General features: G+C 39.5%; 1 protein-coding gene across 4 annotated transcripts in view; it reads left to right on the plus strand.

Annotated features, from left to right (window-relative positions):
* The window catches only part of ttll7 (tubulin tyrosine ligase-like family, member 7), a 67,472-nt gene that overhangs the window by 38,176 nt on the left and 13,222 nt on the right, over window positions 1-16,074 (plus strand). For all 4 annotated transcript variants that reach the window (XM_068591361.1, XM_068591359.1, XM_068591358.1 and 1 more), the window contains 4 exons: window positions 6,631-6,717; window positions 10,175-10,403; window positions 12,385-12,680; window positions 13,804-13,938. In XM_068591361.1, the coding sequence (XP_068447462.1) occupies window positions 6,631-6,717; window positions 10,175-10,403; window positions 12,385-12,680; window positions 13,804-13,938 (747 nt within the window). The remainder of the gene's footprint in view (window positions 1-6,630; window positions 6,718-10,174; window positions 10,404-12,384; window positions 12,681-13,803; window positions 13,939-16,074) is intronic.

Genomic DNA, 16,074 nt, shown 5'->3' on the forward strand with positions numbered 1-16,074 from the left:
TCACTTTCTCCACAAATACTTATTGTGTGCAAATCAAATTCCACAAAACAATGACATTTTGGTTTCTTTACAGTCAGACACTCTCTGTGAGTTTCTGTTGTCCTCTATCTGTATCTTTCTGTCAAATTAGTGATGGAAAATCTTCAAGGTTGATTTCAGTAGTTGCCCTTATTGTGAATATACTTTCCTACATGTAGTTTATCCATTAAGATTCAGATAGATACACATTTGTACATATATATATATATATATATATATATATATATATATATATATATATATATATATATATATATATATATATATATATATATATATATATATGTGTATATATATATATGTGTATATATATATATATACATATATATACATATATATATATACATATATATATATACATATATATATATATATATATATATATATATATATATATATATATATATATATATATACATATATATATGAAAATACACACACACACACTAAGACATGGACATACTTGCACAGGGGTAGAAGTAATTGTATGCATATAAATATCAAAACCAGAGAGAATGTAGTTTCAGCTAAACCATGAAGGTAAAGAAATGAAGGGACTTTGCAAAAGATACAACATTAGCAGAGAGAAGGGGAGTATGGACTAAAAATGTATCTCAAAATGGTCTACATTGATCAACAAATACATTTTTTTAAACAAATGTGTACAAAAATTTGTTTGAAACTAAAAAAATAATCTGGACACGTTATAGAATCCTCAATGTGTAATATTTGACTTCAGGTTCACTAAACAGAAGATCAGGTAAACTGTAAATCTGTACATAACATTTACGTGTAGACGTTTGACACTATTTTCACAGTCTCCAGCTCAACTCAGATCTACAAATGAATGTTGCATTTAAGTGTTAATAAAGATGCAAATGAACCAAAAACATTCTGCTTTTGACAAAAAATTAGTATTAGTGAATACCGAATAAGGATATTACTTTTTACATTAGTCTCGACATTACAAACTCATATCAAAGCAACGGGAGGAGATAAAATATGCAATTATTGCAACTTTTACAGAAACACCTCTACCTCAACAGCAACTAGCACCACAAAGTTATTGCCTGTCAGAGAATCTCTGCTGATCATTTTTATAGAAGTGTCCATCAAAAGATCAGGCGGTGTGGTACAACAGGCCAAGGTAAGTTTAATTAAGTCAACACAAAGAGATGTGGCTTTTTCCAACGTAGGAAACGGGAGAGATAACAAGAACAAAGGATGCTCTAAGATTTGCTATCTAATAGCGTGATCGTGATTGGCAACTGGACATCCCTTATTAATGGACAGTGTGAGCTACTAATCTTGGCAATTTTTGCAAAAGAAAGGGTGTTTCTGAATTTGAATATGATTTTCAGCAGACCAGGAAAGAACACAATTTATGAAAAGCATTCTTACTTGGGTTGAGATCAGGTGACTGTATGGTGTTCTGGTCTAACCTGGCCTTCCTGTTCTTCAGCATTCCCAGTGGTTTGCCCCCTGTTATAAACCTCCTGTATTCAGATTCATTAAGGCATCTCTTGATTGTCGACTTTGACAAAGACACGCCTACCTCCTTCCGAGTACTCTTGAGCTCAGTATTCATGTTATGAAAGTTTTTTCTTCACCAAGACTTTGCATGTCTTCTGTGGTCTTCCAGGCCTTTTGGCATTGGTGAGCCTGCCAGTACATTCCTTATTTTTTAGAAATGTACCAAACTGTTGATTTGGTCAATCCTAATGTTTCTGCTATCTGCCTGGTAGGTTTGTGTATTTTGCCAGCCTTATAATGGGCTCCTTCACTTGCATTGAAACCTCTTTGGTCCTCATGCTGAGAGTTCCCTGGACCAGCTTACCAAATGCAAATTCCACATTTTAAATCATCTCCAGGCCTTTTTATCTGCTTCTCGCAAAAACATACACTGCAGAGCTTGGCTTGAATGCTGTGATAAAGACAACACACACTGGTTACGCTGGTTTCCACAAGGTTTGCATCACTCTTCTCCCCACTTTCATTACTGTTAGTTTTAAAGTTATGCATCACATTGTGAGTTCTGTTGTTAGATACCTGTGTTTTCCCACCCGCTCAGATGATGTATTCCCATTCCTCCATTTTTCTCACTTGGCCACTGAAAATAAAATAATAAATGCAGGTGCTTGCTCAGCTGGCCCGTAGCACTCTGCCAATACAATATCAGAAGTACACAAACTGTAAGTGCTGTGTGGGAGCGCTTCACAATCAGAGGTTTAAATCTCCACTGGCCCCACAATTGGATTTGATTACGACTCACCATGATTCTTGATGCATCTAATTATATTGCATCCTCAATTTTCTAGATTACTGCAGATGGCTACTTTTTCATCAATTAATACAGGCAGTCAGAAAAATCTAAATTACCTTTTTATTCGGAAAATGTTTAAAAAATCAGACTACAACAGACTATAACGTATAAAGCTGCATCTTTTCAATAGAATCGGTGTGACCCACCTATAGTGCGTTGTGTGTTGTAATGTACACACACATATGTTGTCACATAGCAGCTCTAAGAGAGGCTCTTCCTCGATGCCAATAGCATTTTACACTGAATGAATTAGCCTCGTTAAATTTATTTAAGCTTGTTACTTTTTCTTGCTCAATGCTCTTCTTCACTTACTAAGTTTAGTTCACTGGATCTCCAAACAGAACAACACTGCAGTTGATTTTAATGCATGCACATTTTTTCAGTCTCACATTGTTGAAACAGAGGTGCTAATATCGGTGAAGACAGCGGACTGCCTAGTGTGTCACTCAGCTCCATGCACACAAGGCTTCGCCCTCGTGAAACACATAGGTCAAAGGTGAGGAGAGAAAAAGGACAGAGGAGAGACTCAAGTGTGTCAGTAAATGACAGCAAATGCAGTAAAGGCTGTCACTGAGCTGAAATGAAACGAAATACCCTGCGACTCAAAATGGACTTCCACTAGTTGATAGCGCAGAGAAAAATTGGAAGAAAACATGAGATGCATATGAGCTGTTGATTAATTTGCATGTCAGACATAATTAACACCACATAATTGAGGCCAAGTACCAAGTCCCAACTCATCAAATACGGCAACTTGGTCAGTGGCCCTTCACATGGCCCTTCACGGTGGCCCTTATATGACACTCTGTGTGACCGAATTCATGGCGGGAGTAAAGGAAGAAGTCAAGTGAGGTATAAAGAGCAGAAGTAGGAGAAGAGGTCTAAATATGGGTCAAAAAACATGAAAACAGGAAAAGCTTGTTAAAGCAGAAGTCAATGTTGAGTTATGGACACAAGTTACGTCACATACGTATCCTAGCAAACATACTTACTACAACCCAGAACACAATCTAACCAAGTTATTTCCTGCAAACAGATAACTTTATTTTTAAAAAAACATTGTAACAAGCGAAAATTGACAAATGCAAAACTGACTTGATATGTAGAGCGTCATTGAAGTTTACAGCAACTGACCAAGTTACTGTATGTGATGTGATGCGAGGGAGAATGCGTTGGTCAGTATTATATGCTCGGCATTTTATCCTGCAGCTCCAACAAGTGCCACTTACATGTAAAAACAGTAATAGTAGCAGTTTGGAGCTGCCACCTACTGTATAGACATGAAACGATTGTCAGAACTGTATTTGTACAGCTGGTTGTTATGTAAGAATCTTTATAAACAATCTGAACATATTTTCTACTCGACTCAACAGTGAAAGTAGAAGAGTCTCTACAAAGCTTATCCTCAATGCTTTGAAAAAGAAATAAAAGAGGTCCTCAGGGTTTTTTATTTGTCTTAAAGAATAAGCTCAATTTTACCAAGAAGTTTTCTTCTGGCTCAGGGGTATGCTTTTTCTTTTTCTTTTTTTAAGATGGAGGAAGTAAATCCCTTACCACGATGAGACAGAGTCATCTGTCAAACAGCCAAGAAATATGAAGTCAGAGAATGTCACAGTAGAAGATGCCAGCAATAGAGAAAATATTACTGCTTTTAAATAAAAATGGATAAAATTCAAAAGCTTCTGGACAGGACAACACACTTGGTCATGCGGTGCCAAAGAAGTACTTTTGTTTGAACAATATAGTTTATGAGCTACGTGTTCAGAGATGATAGACGATAGCAAAGTACTCGAACAGGCAGCTACATATTATATGGGCTAACACACACAGAAGGTATAACATTTAATTTGTAAAGTGATCATTAAATATCATAATCTAGGAAAGTTGGGTAATACTTATTTGTGATTTTAGTGAATAAGAACTCTCCTCAATCTGAGGCGCAGCATTGCTTAACGTAATTTAATGTCTTTATCTTTGTCAACTTCTCTTTTCTTCCACGCTGTAAAATATATCAAAACATCCATGTAATCTGCCTTGGAGCAGTTTAACAAGGTAATAGGCCTCCGCTGACTTTCAAACCATAGTGGACAGAGAAGTTTGAGTTGGCAGACTTTCACTGAAGTAAAAATGCCTCTCGTTTTGCAGTTTTTGTCTTTTCAAAATAAACTTCTGTTTTTTCAGGAAATAACTTGGTTAGGTTGAGGAAAACATTGTGGTTTTGGTTAAAGTAAGTATGTTTGATACGTTGTTAAATTGGCTCCGATACAAACGTGACCTAACCATCTGTACACCTCGTTCTCCTTCCTACAATCAATAAATATTAGAACTCTACAAAGTTGAAAAAAATTAACTGATTAATCGCATGATTTTTCTGTGATCAATCGGGATTACTTGCATTATGCACCAAATTGAATAATTAAGTAAAAACTAATGTATTACACGCTTTTATTTTAAAGTAATGTTAGCAGAACAATATAACAGGCACTCTGGAGCAACAGCAAGTTATCATTCATACATATATAGTTTAAAAATGTGTTTTTCTTTTTTTTCTGAACAGGTCGTCTTCAGTAGTAAGGGTCCCTGTGAGGGACAAGCCACTCATTCTTTCGTCCAGTCTGTTGCTTACCTTAAAGATGTAAAGACCAGCAATTGATTCACTTTATACAAAAGCAATAAGTGCTGTTCAGTTCAGTTTTTCTTACTCAGTGAGAAAAATGCAGTCTGTGTTCGCCTGAACAAGTGCACTGCAGTCTGGTTGAATGAGGTGGAGATGTGAAGGACAGCTGACAGGTATCAGCGGCGGCTTTGCGCATGCGAGATTAATGTTCAGTCCGGGGACGCTGAGCTTGCAGCGCGAGCCTGCAGGTAGACTGACCGCCTGTGAAGCTTTGTGAGGTGACTCATGGCAGCTGAGAACAGAAACTACAGAACAATACGTGCTTTCACGTCAGACTCAAGTCGCCAAATCGTCCGGTGACGCTACAGAAGTGTGCACGTGCACCAAGATAAATCGCCTTCAAAGTAAAAGCGCAAAAAAAAAAATGCAGTTAACGCATGATCAAATAATTAACGCCTTTAATCGATTGAAGAGTTAATGTGATATTAACGCGTTAACTCTTGCGCAGCCCTAATATATATATATATATATATATATATATATATATATATATATATATATATATATATATATATATATATGTGTATATATATATATATATATATATATATATATATATATATATATGTGTATATATATATATATATATATATATATATATATATATATATATATATATATATATATATATATATATATATATATATAAACATTTCAAACTAAGTGGTTAGCTCTTTAGGAACACTTTTACAAGCAATTTACTGCACAATATGCTCTAACTTCTAATGTCTGAGCCCAATGATTTCTTTTCTTTGTATATCTTCTGAGGTTCTCTTGAGACATACAAGCAGCAGCAATCTTAGGGACGACTACTGTAGGAGACAACTGACACATTTTAAACATATAGGCCACTTTACTGAGTACTGCAATTATTAAATAGTTAAAAAATCAACATAAATACACCCAACTAAGTCACTCAGTATTTAAATGTTAACTCTTCTTTTTATGTTTTCTGCATTTATTTTTCTGAACAGCTTAAAATATGAAGATTTACTACAAAAGCTCAAAAAGCTCATAACAGAAAAACATATCTGAGCCCATGATGTGTATTTTTATATTTCCAGGCGTGGACGTATGCCACTGTACACATGTACACACACACGGATGTTCAAGCACCAACACACCAACACAGAGAGCCAGACCAAAGTGACCTTTTCACAAACCCCTGGAAGCTGTTTGATGGCTAATCTGAGAGAAAACAATCACTTTTCAACTGTATTTGGGCGTCAAGTGGGAGTTTTTGATGTCCCGAGACGTGAAGCAACATTAATCACCTTTGCTTGCATTTCAGCTCCGGCCAAATGGCCAAAGCCCCAGCACACTGCCTTTTTCAAATTCATCCTTTAAGTGCTGCCAAATACCAATGCATGTGCAGCCAGGGCATTTTTTCTAACCCCCAGATAAGGTGCATATGCCTGTTATGTAAAACCTTCTAATATAAAGTTTGTTAATTTCTCACAACTCATTTTGACTTTAAAGTAATTGGAGGTATAACACATCAAATACTTTTGATTATCAGTGTGTCATCAAGATTAAACTACCTTGTTAGTCTTTGCTGACGTCTTTGTCATCCACCTTGTGTGTTGTGTAGGAGGAGGACATCTTGGATCTGCTGGAGCAATGTGAACTGGACGATGAGAAGCTGATGGGCAAATCCTCAAGGCCACGAGGCCCTAAGGTGGGTGACAGTGATGGAGAGAGAGGAGGGAGACATGGACACCAAGAGAGAGGAGGGAGAATAAGGGCCACATGGCTCAAGGGAACTACAAAAAAGTGCAAAGGAGAGTAAAAGAGAGAGGGATATGGGAGGCAAGTAGGCAGATGCCTGAAGCTAACGCCCACAGAAAGCATATAGGACGTGATTCCTTAAAATAAAGACGGGGGTAGCGGGTTAGGCGAGAAAGAAAAGAATCAGAAAAAGGCATAAAGAAAAGAACCAACTCCCCTGGGGGACAGCTGTCAGGCTGTCTTTCGCACTCTCAACGTGCTATCTTTCTTTCTTTCGGTCTGTCTATCTCCCTCTCTTTCTCTCTCTGCCTCTGTCACATACACCTCTACGCCCCCTGGATTTCCCACGACAGTACATTACTCCCTCCATCACCTTGCTTCACTCCCCTCCCTTCACCTCTTCATCCCTATTCTTTCTTTCTCTCTGCACATCTACATCCATCCCTCACTCGAAGGCTAAATTGGCTGGAACACTCAAAGAGTGTGTTAGGGACTCGACAGCGCAGCATTAGAGAGGCCTTAGCTGGAATGAGGACTTGTTCAGACACAATCACTGTTGTCCAAATTAATTTGGACCCCGTCAGTTTCAATGTTGCCGAGTTTGCTGAGAGAGACACTGAGAGCAGGGCAAAGAAAGAGCTGTGACGGATAGATTCGCTCCTTGGGGTGTAGCGCTCGCAAGCCATCTGGTGAAACTAAACCAGCGAGAAGAGAGGAGTGAGGCAAAGGGATTAGCGACAGGATTTTGAGGAAAGGAAGGGCCGCTAAGTTTTGCTATTGCTGAGGAAATGTTCAGACAAGTGGTAGAGAGCAAGAAATGGTGAAAGCAGTGAGCGCTAGCAAGTGCCTTTAAGTTTTCCTTCTCCTTTTAATCATTCGCTTTTTGAGTCCTTCTTTTGTTATGATATTCACCGTATCACATTTGATCCCTGCGGTGTCCTCAGCTGACCATTTAGCTTGAATACACTCAATCGCTCTCACTCCGTCATCCAAAGTTTCTCTCTGTGTCTCTCCTCATCTGTTCAGTGTCTGGCCTTTTCTCTTTGTCTTGCTCTCTTGTGTTTATCCAATGTGTGTTCCTGTCTCCTTTTCTCTCTCCAACCATATGTTCATTGTCCTTTTTTTCTCTCTCTCTCTCTCTCTCTCTCTCTCTCTCTCTCTCTCTTTCTCTTTCTCGCTCTTTCTCTTTCTCTTTCTCTCTCTGTGCTCATTTCCGTTCTCCCCATCTATTCAATGCCTCATCTCTTTCTCTGCCTGCTCCAATTTTCAGATTCACCTTGTACTCCTCTTTATTTCTCTCCCCATCAATCTCATGTTCCCATCTTTCCTTTTATTCTCCTCTCATGTATTTAATCTCTCTGTCTCGATCCTCCTCTATCACTCACCCACACAGCTACCCAGCGGTGACTGTGTAAGCCCTGTGATCACTTCCTGCCCATTAATTCAGGTGGCCTGACAGCACTGCCCGAGCTAAACGTTGAATAACAGATGTATAAATGCTTTATTAATGCTATCAGTACGCCCTAATCCAGGATGTGAAATAGACAAGGCTCAACTTAATGAACTCCTAACTAAAGAAAAGCATGAATGTGTTTGGGTTTTAGGGTGAAGTAGATCCTAATTTCACATGTATAGAAGTCAGCCAAAGTTTTGGTTTTCATTAAGACTCGATGCAACCAGTTTCAAAATTAAAGCCAAATTTGACTTACACTTACACTTTGTTATATCATTTACACAGTCAGTCAAACATTCAAAAGATTGAGTATATAAAGAAACTTTGAAACCTTTACTTTGAATTGAACTTTTACATATCGACCAATCAGATCAAATATGTTCAAGGTGCCACTCATATTGACAGCCGGGCTTATAAAGGAGTGCTTGTGTAATTGTGCATCTGTGCATAATGAGCCTGCAAGCAATGTACACTTGTGTGGGCACGTGGGCCAGCCGAGTCACCACCAGGTCTCCCAGTGACAGATGGTAATGGACTGAGGGTAAAAGGAGGCTCAGGGAGGCTGACAACATCTCAATGTATTTATGTACAAGTGTGTGTGTGTGCGTGTGTGTGTGTATGTGTGTGTTTACTGTTTACTGTTCTTATGTCCTTGTGAGAGGTTGTTGGATTTTTAGACTTTGGAAGGAAGATATTTTTCCCAAAAGAGGTAATTTTGGATAGTGTAAGGCTAAGAATTGAATGCAGTCACATTAGTTTGTGTTTACGTGTGTGTGTAGGTGTGTGTGTGTGTGTGTGTGTGTGTGTGTGTGTGTGTGTGTGTGTGTGTGTGTGTGTGTGTGTGTGTGTGTGTGTGTGTGAGAGAGAGAGAGACAGAGAGAGAAGAATCATTCATGAATTATCATGTCTGTTTCATCTGTGTATGTGTGAACAAATTAATATAATATATCAACCTGTGTGTACGTCTTGTGAGTCTATACACTCAAAAAATGACGCTTTCAACTAAATTAATAAAATTATGGAAAGGATTTCAACACAATTAAACTGCTTTCTTTAAGCAATAAGCAATTATGTTGGTCCAATATAATTGAGTCAAATTAACTTAATTAATGAGGGTTAGTCAAACGAATTTACCGGATTAAATTAAATAATCTGAGTTGGTTCAATTTAATTATTATTATTATTATTTTTACCAATATAGAATTAGTTTAGCCAACCCTAGTAAGTTAAGTTGGACACAACCCTAGTAAATGTGTTGAACCAACCCTAGTAAATTAAGTTGACACTACTCAAGTACTTTAAGTCTATTAAAAAATAACACTAAATAATAATGTATCCTTTATTAATCGCCTTGGGGAAATTCTTTTCTGCTTTTAACCCATCCTTAATTAAGGAGAAGTGGGCTGTTCTGTGCTTAAGGACACTCATCTCCTACGGCCGCTAGACAGTTAGCCATCTAACAGTTGAAGACATCTATGCACAAATTTGTTTTGCATTTAGATGGACATTCTGATGATAATGGATTCCCGCTTACCTTTAGCCCAAGCCAATGTGTATCTTCTCAACAGTCTTCTTTCTAAAGACCGTGCCTTTGCCTTAATTTTCTCAGTCAAGCCTTGATTTTCGCTGTCATGCCTTGATACTCGATTTTCTCAGTTTATCTCACCATGAATGGATCTAATAAATGTTAGGTTTTGGTTTTTTTTTAATGTTTTTTTTTTTTAAACCTAATGCAAATTCTACATGACTGAATCACGTTCACATGGGAAACATAACTGAATACACATTACACTGGACAAATATACTGTCCACTGTGTGGACACTGGACATTTGGGTTTGTACACTGGACTAATACACAAAATACATGTTACACTGGACAAATGTAACAGACAGACAATATCTTTTTGTGTGTGTATTGGCCTTAAATTTCTGTATCTGTGTTTGTCCCTGCCAGCCCTTGACCACCATGCCAGAATGCAGTCAAACACCAAGACGTCAACGACCGGACTACCTGGCTGACTTCACCAGTTGCAGTAGCATCGATAACTCCTGTTCTTCCTCAGACGAAGAAGAGGAGGAGGAGACGAGGAAAGCAGAAGGAGGAGGATGCGGAGAGAAGAGGGAGAAGAAAGTTTCCTACGACCTTGGGGAGAGCAAGAAGAAGAACCTGGCTGAGCGCTCAGGTAAAGCAGCAAGATGAGTAAAAGTGTCAAAGAATGTCTTCATTAGGAAGCCAGAGCGCAGGGGTTTGACAGGAACCTTGTTTCTTGCAATCTTTTTTCCTTACTTTGTTTGCTTTCTTGTTTACTTTGTGCTGGAACCTTCCGTCTGACTGCAGCAGTTAACTTAATTGCAAACAACAAACTTGTTTGTCAGATGTATTAATGTGTATAGTTACACCCATACACATTTTCTTTAATATTTCTGTTACAGCATTTGTGGCCCTATTTCATCTGAATACTGCAGAGAACAAAGTGCAGACAGGAGCGATAACGAGTGTGAATGTTTATAATGATGCTGTAAGAAAATTAGAATTCATTGTGTGGTGCTACACACACACGACATAGACTCCAGCCTGGTACACTTTCTACGTTATACAGTTTGAAAAATATTCATAGTTGCACAGAACACATTTCCATATACATGCTCATGCACAGACACTTTTTTAAATACAAATGCTGAGAGTTTTGCTTTGATCAGTACCTTCAGGTCACATGGGCACATACTCTCCAGCAGCAGCATGGTGCAGGTTGTGATGATGTGAGCCAGCAGGAGGGACAATACAGATGTTTATCAGCCCACCTATATCTATCTTCCTATTTGATATGATAAAATAGTAGTAAATCCTTGGATTTTAATTAATGTGGAAGCAGGGTGATCAGAGTCTGTGACTCGTGACAAGTGGCTCTTGGTTGCTGAGTTTTTAAGTTAAGGAGGTTTCTATAGCTTTGTACTCGCTGGACAAACACACAAAATGATGAGGCACTGAAAACACTCGAGGGAAGAAAAGCACCGTGAACAGCGCAGTTACACTGACTGTAAGGTGATGGCAGAGAATAGGAAATGTGATTGAAAGAAAGAGGGAGAGAAAAAAAAGACTCCTTTTGTTGTTTACCTTGAAAACACCTTGAGTTTAATGCTGAAATATTTCTGTTTTTTTATAGTGCGAGCGATAAGTCTCAAGAATTCCCACCAATTCGCATAAGTCACAAAGATCAACTCACTTTCAGCTCTCTGAAGTGCAAAAGAGGGCACCTTTCACTGCAGTATATGTGCCAACCTTGGAAAGAAGAAATTCTCCAGTTGCATTGTGGGCGGACGGTTTTACTGTTCAATAGAAAGGACCCTTGATACACAAAATAAGGGACAAAGCCGTGAAAAAACCCAACTTCTGGATCTTTGTGTGTGTGTGTGTGTGTGTGTGTGCGTGTGTGTGTGCGTGTGTGCGTGCGTGCGTGCGTGCGTGCGCGCGTGCGCGTGCGTGTGTGCAGAGCAACCCTGCCAAGCCCTACTCCATACCAAGCCACCTAAGGGTTGATGGACTAAGCACCATAATACTTTTAGTTGGCCAAATGTCCTACCTCGGACAGTTCAGCAGCCCTAGTGACAAACACACACATATAATCACTTGTGTGCAAACTTGATGTCAAACAGACACAAACTGCACGAATAGACAATACACACTAATATACTGGCTGGTAGACAATCTGGAGGAGTTTCAAGGGTGACGGAGAGTGTTAGTGTGGGTTTTCAGCTTTATCTCCTGTGTGTTTCCGTGTGTTTTTTTTGTGTATGTGTGTGTATGTGTCTAAGAGAGAGCTGCTCTTTAATCCATCCCCAAACCAGACAGGACTACTGTTTATTTTCTGATTTCCACTACACATGCTGTGGTTGTAAATAACACACACACATGCACATGCACACACACACACACACACACACACACACAGAGCCACTGGGCCGGCATGCCAGAGCGCTGCGGCAATGGGAGTTTTAAAGCTACACTTCATCTCCAAAGCCACCGGGCAACGGATAGAAAACTGAGAGGAGAACTTGACAGTGACTGGAGCGCTGAGACAGGATCAGTGAAGAAAAGAAAGTGAAATGTGACAGTGAGTCAGTGGTCTTAACCCCTTCCGTTCCCTCTCTTCTGTTGTTCTGCAGGTCGCATGCACTGGAAACCTCCAATCAAGTCAGTCAAAACCAGCCCTGCACCCTCTGCTTCCCCAACACTTTCTGGTCCAATCAGGCGCTCCATCTCCTGCCCGCGCTCCATCGCCTCTCTCTCATCGCCCAATGAGGTGCGGGCGTTGTCCTCCAGGCCTTCTCCCACAGTGCCCATGGCCACTCCCATTGTCAGGCCGACCTCCGCCACGCTACGCTCTCAATCGCTGAGCCGGAGCGGCTCCGCCCACCGTGTGCCTCACAGCAACAGCCTGGGGACCATCCACTCCAACTTAGTAAGATGCTAGAAACTCACACAAAGAATAATTTACCTCTTTACAATTCAGAATTTGTCAGATAGGTTGTCAGTCAAAGAAAACTATATGAAATTCATTTTCAAATAGTCAAGCTGTCATTTTACTCAATGGGGCAATCCTCTGCTGATACACTACGCCAAGTGGGTTGAAGCAAACGATCAAGAATTACTTTCAAATTCTATTTCACCAAAGTCTGAAATGTACCTCTGCCATCGTTGCTTTTCTCCTCCTCTGGCATATATTGTATCCTGGCCCACTAGGAATCTCCTTGCAGCTTCCTCGATACTGTATAAGCCGACTGTAACCTTCTATTATGTTGCCATCTGTTGCTTTCCGCCTGCCTCCTCCATTCCCCTTCCTTCTTTACAAGTATGCTGGTAACCTTTGCAAAGAGTGGGACAAAATGAAATGGAGCAGAATAATTAACATTTAGAATAGAACTAAGTGGAAAACCTTTACTAAAAAAGGCCATAGACTGCACCGGTTGTATGCTTGTATCCTGACACACATGTACAAAAGGACTGGAGAATTTCCTCTTTTTTTGAAACCTTCTTACACATTTGAGTTCCCTTTCGAGATCACATCTCATATTTGCCGGTAAGTGCTTTGCTTTTGCAATAATTAAATGGTATTAAATGAGGAGGGCTCATATGATGCATATTGCTAAAATTGCTCTGTGCTAACTGCTTTGTGAACGAAATAATGATCTGTGACTATACTGGTGGCAGCAGGATCATAAATGAATGAGCAATCTTGGCTGTTCATAATAATGACTATTATTGATAACACATTACACCCTGCTTACATTGTTGTTTTGACATGCTAACAAGCACTCATATGTGACACCAGCTTAATACTCTCTTGGTTATTTGGAGGATCCCCTACATAAATAGGGATTGTTTAAAACTTAATTTGCCTAATTGATATGTAATTCATAACTAAAGTAATAATTAATTGCAATCCTTTTAAGTTATTACATCTCCTGGTGAACTTTGCTCTAGAAACTGTGACGATACAACATTTTTGAATGAAATCTTTTTGCTTAATTGTAATGTGTATCTCTAGACTCAGCTAGTTTCTCTTGTCTGGCATGTGCGTGTAGGGCGATCCGCTGATAAACCTTCGGAGTAAAGAGCAGGAAGCTGAGCTGGTGCGTCAGACTCTGGCTGCGCTTACCGCCATGAGGATCAGGTTCCCGGGCAAAACCGAGGAAGAGGCTGAGGCTGTGCTGGATGAGGTGAGTGCACTATTTATATTCTTTGTGTGAGTGCATTAACTTATACAATAACAAATGTATTAATATGTTTTTTTGTGAATCTAAATGATTCAGAGGCAGAAACTGTAAATGGAACAAAGTTGCATAAGAAAAAGAGAGAGTATACATAGATTACAAGTATACAAGAAATACTGACCCACTGTATTCCCAGAGCCCCCTCTGCGGCCAGGTGCGGTCACTCTGCAGCCTAACTAAAAGTGACCTCCTTGTCTCCCTCCACAATAGCCTGTCCCACTCTGGCTTATCTCCCATTGTCTTTTAAATAACCCCAGTGACAACGTGCCGGTCAGTTTGCTGTCCTTACGCTATTCCCCACTGCTCCTTTGTATTAATCAGTGCCTCCTCTATTTCTGGTCAGATCTCTGGGTCCTGCAATTTGGTGCGTGTTTATACTGTAATATCTTCGGGTAATGAATACGTTCATCATGTACTTTTTGGATGCAGGATGTCCAAGAATTCAACAATGGCTAATAGTTAACTAGCGGCCATAAGCAGCTACGACACACGCTTTACGGTACATACACATCAGTTTAAGTTCAATAAATGTATTCTCCAAACTTCCTTATTTAGTTAATGTACTTTATTTTTTAATACAGTTCTAAAGACAGGAAATGGATATTGCATTTTGTCAAAGCATAAAAATTGAGGAACAAAAAATCTAAAGGGAGCTAGAGGCTAACCTTCAACTCACACCAGAAGCAACACATCAGCGGCACTAAAGTACTATGAAAGCGTTCATCCATCCAGTCCACATTGACTCTGACCTCCGTTACGGCCGTCGCTGTCCTCAGAACCAGCTGTCTGTTCAGCAGCACAGCTCCCGCGGTGCTGAAAGGAGAGCAGGCGGCCAGACTGTCTTCACCAGACTCACTAATGATGGAAATACCACCAAAACAACATGTTCAATGGATATAAAAAGTTTTCAATTGGTTACATACATTTTTTATTGTTCATGTGAGTTTATATTTATGTCACATGCAGGCCAAAAGGTCAGTGATCCCTCTATCACATGGCCAGCAGGCAATTAAAATCGCTTTATGGCTATAAGCCTTGCAATCCTGTGTTGCTTTGTGTACAATGATGCATTAAAAAAAAAGGTCAGTCGTTTGACTGACAAAATAATTTTGGAATTTAATAATAACTAATGATTAACTTGATCAATAATTAGGGCGGATTAAAATCTTAACATACAAATTCTTGCACTCAACACTTGTGGCATTGCCAAAACGCCACAGGAACTGCTAATATGTTACTCCATGTGTTGTAACATCCGTAAGATCCCTATTGTTAATTTAATAATGAGCATTTCTTCAAACAATTCTGGTAAGTTCAAACGTACGCATGTAGTTGTTATGGTTAATGTTAAGTCTGTGTCTGCTCATACAATGTCCTCACAAGAACAGTGATAAAAGGTTTGTGTGGGTGTCTGACGTCTGGGCCGTGAGAGACAATTAGCACCACACCTGTACTGTTAACAAACCCTAATGAGAGCGCCATGGAAACGCAGATGAGCAACTGCACCTGTATTGTTCACTTCTTGCCTCGGGAGAGAAAGGAGTGTTCACTTGGCATGAAAACAATCTTTGGCAATTCATGTTTTCTACGTTAAAGTGAACATCTAATTGGGCTAATGATGTGTTTCTATCCAAGTAATTTTTTGTCGCAGTTGGAACTATTGAAAGGTGAAATGTATGGAGTGTGTTTTATTGTGCTTTAATTGAAGGTAATCTGTGTACCCACAACTGTACAAAACACATGGTCGTACATCTTACCAGACAAGGTTCATAAGGTTTTATTGAGAGGGAACGCTAAACAAGCAAATCAGTAACTTTCTGGAAAACCAAACCAAAGTGCTCACCTTTGCTCTGTTTCTGTGAATCCTTGTGGATTGTTTATTGTGTGTGTGTGTGAGTGTGTGCGCGAACGTAAAGTTTACACTGGAGCCTCTCAATGGGAGCAGTGTTTGCAGGGGATGTAACATGCTACGTGAGAGGTTTATAGGCACCACTGGGGAGATGTAGACTAAGTCAACAGAGCAACAATAGCAGTGCCTGTAGATACACAGTGATGTTGGCACTAGGAGCAAGTGCACGGGAA

Source organism: Clinocottus analis, unplaced genomic scaffold (assembly GCF_023055335.1).
Source record: "Clinocottus analis isolate CAN_PGR_092001 unplaced genomic scaffold, fCliAna1.0.p SCAF_25, whole genome shotgun sequence".
NCBI lineage: Eukaryota > Metazoa > Chordata > Actinopteri > Perciformes > Cottidae > Clinocottus > Clinocottus analis.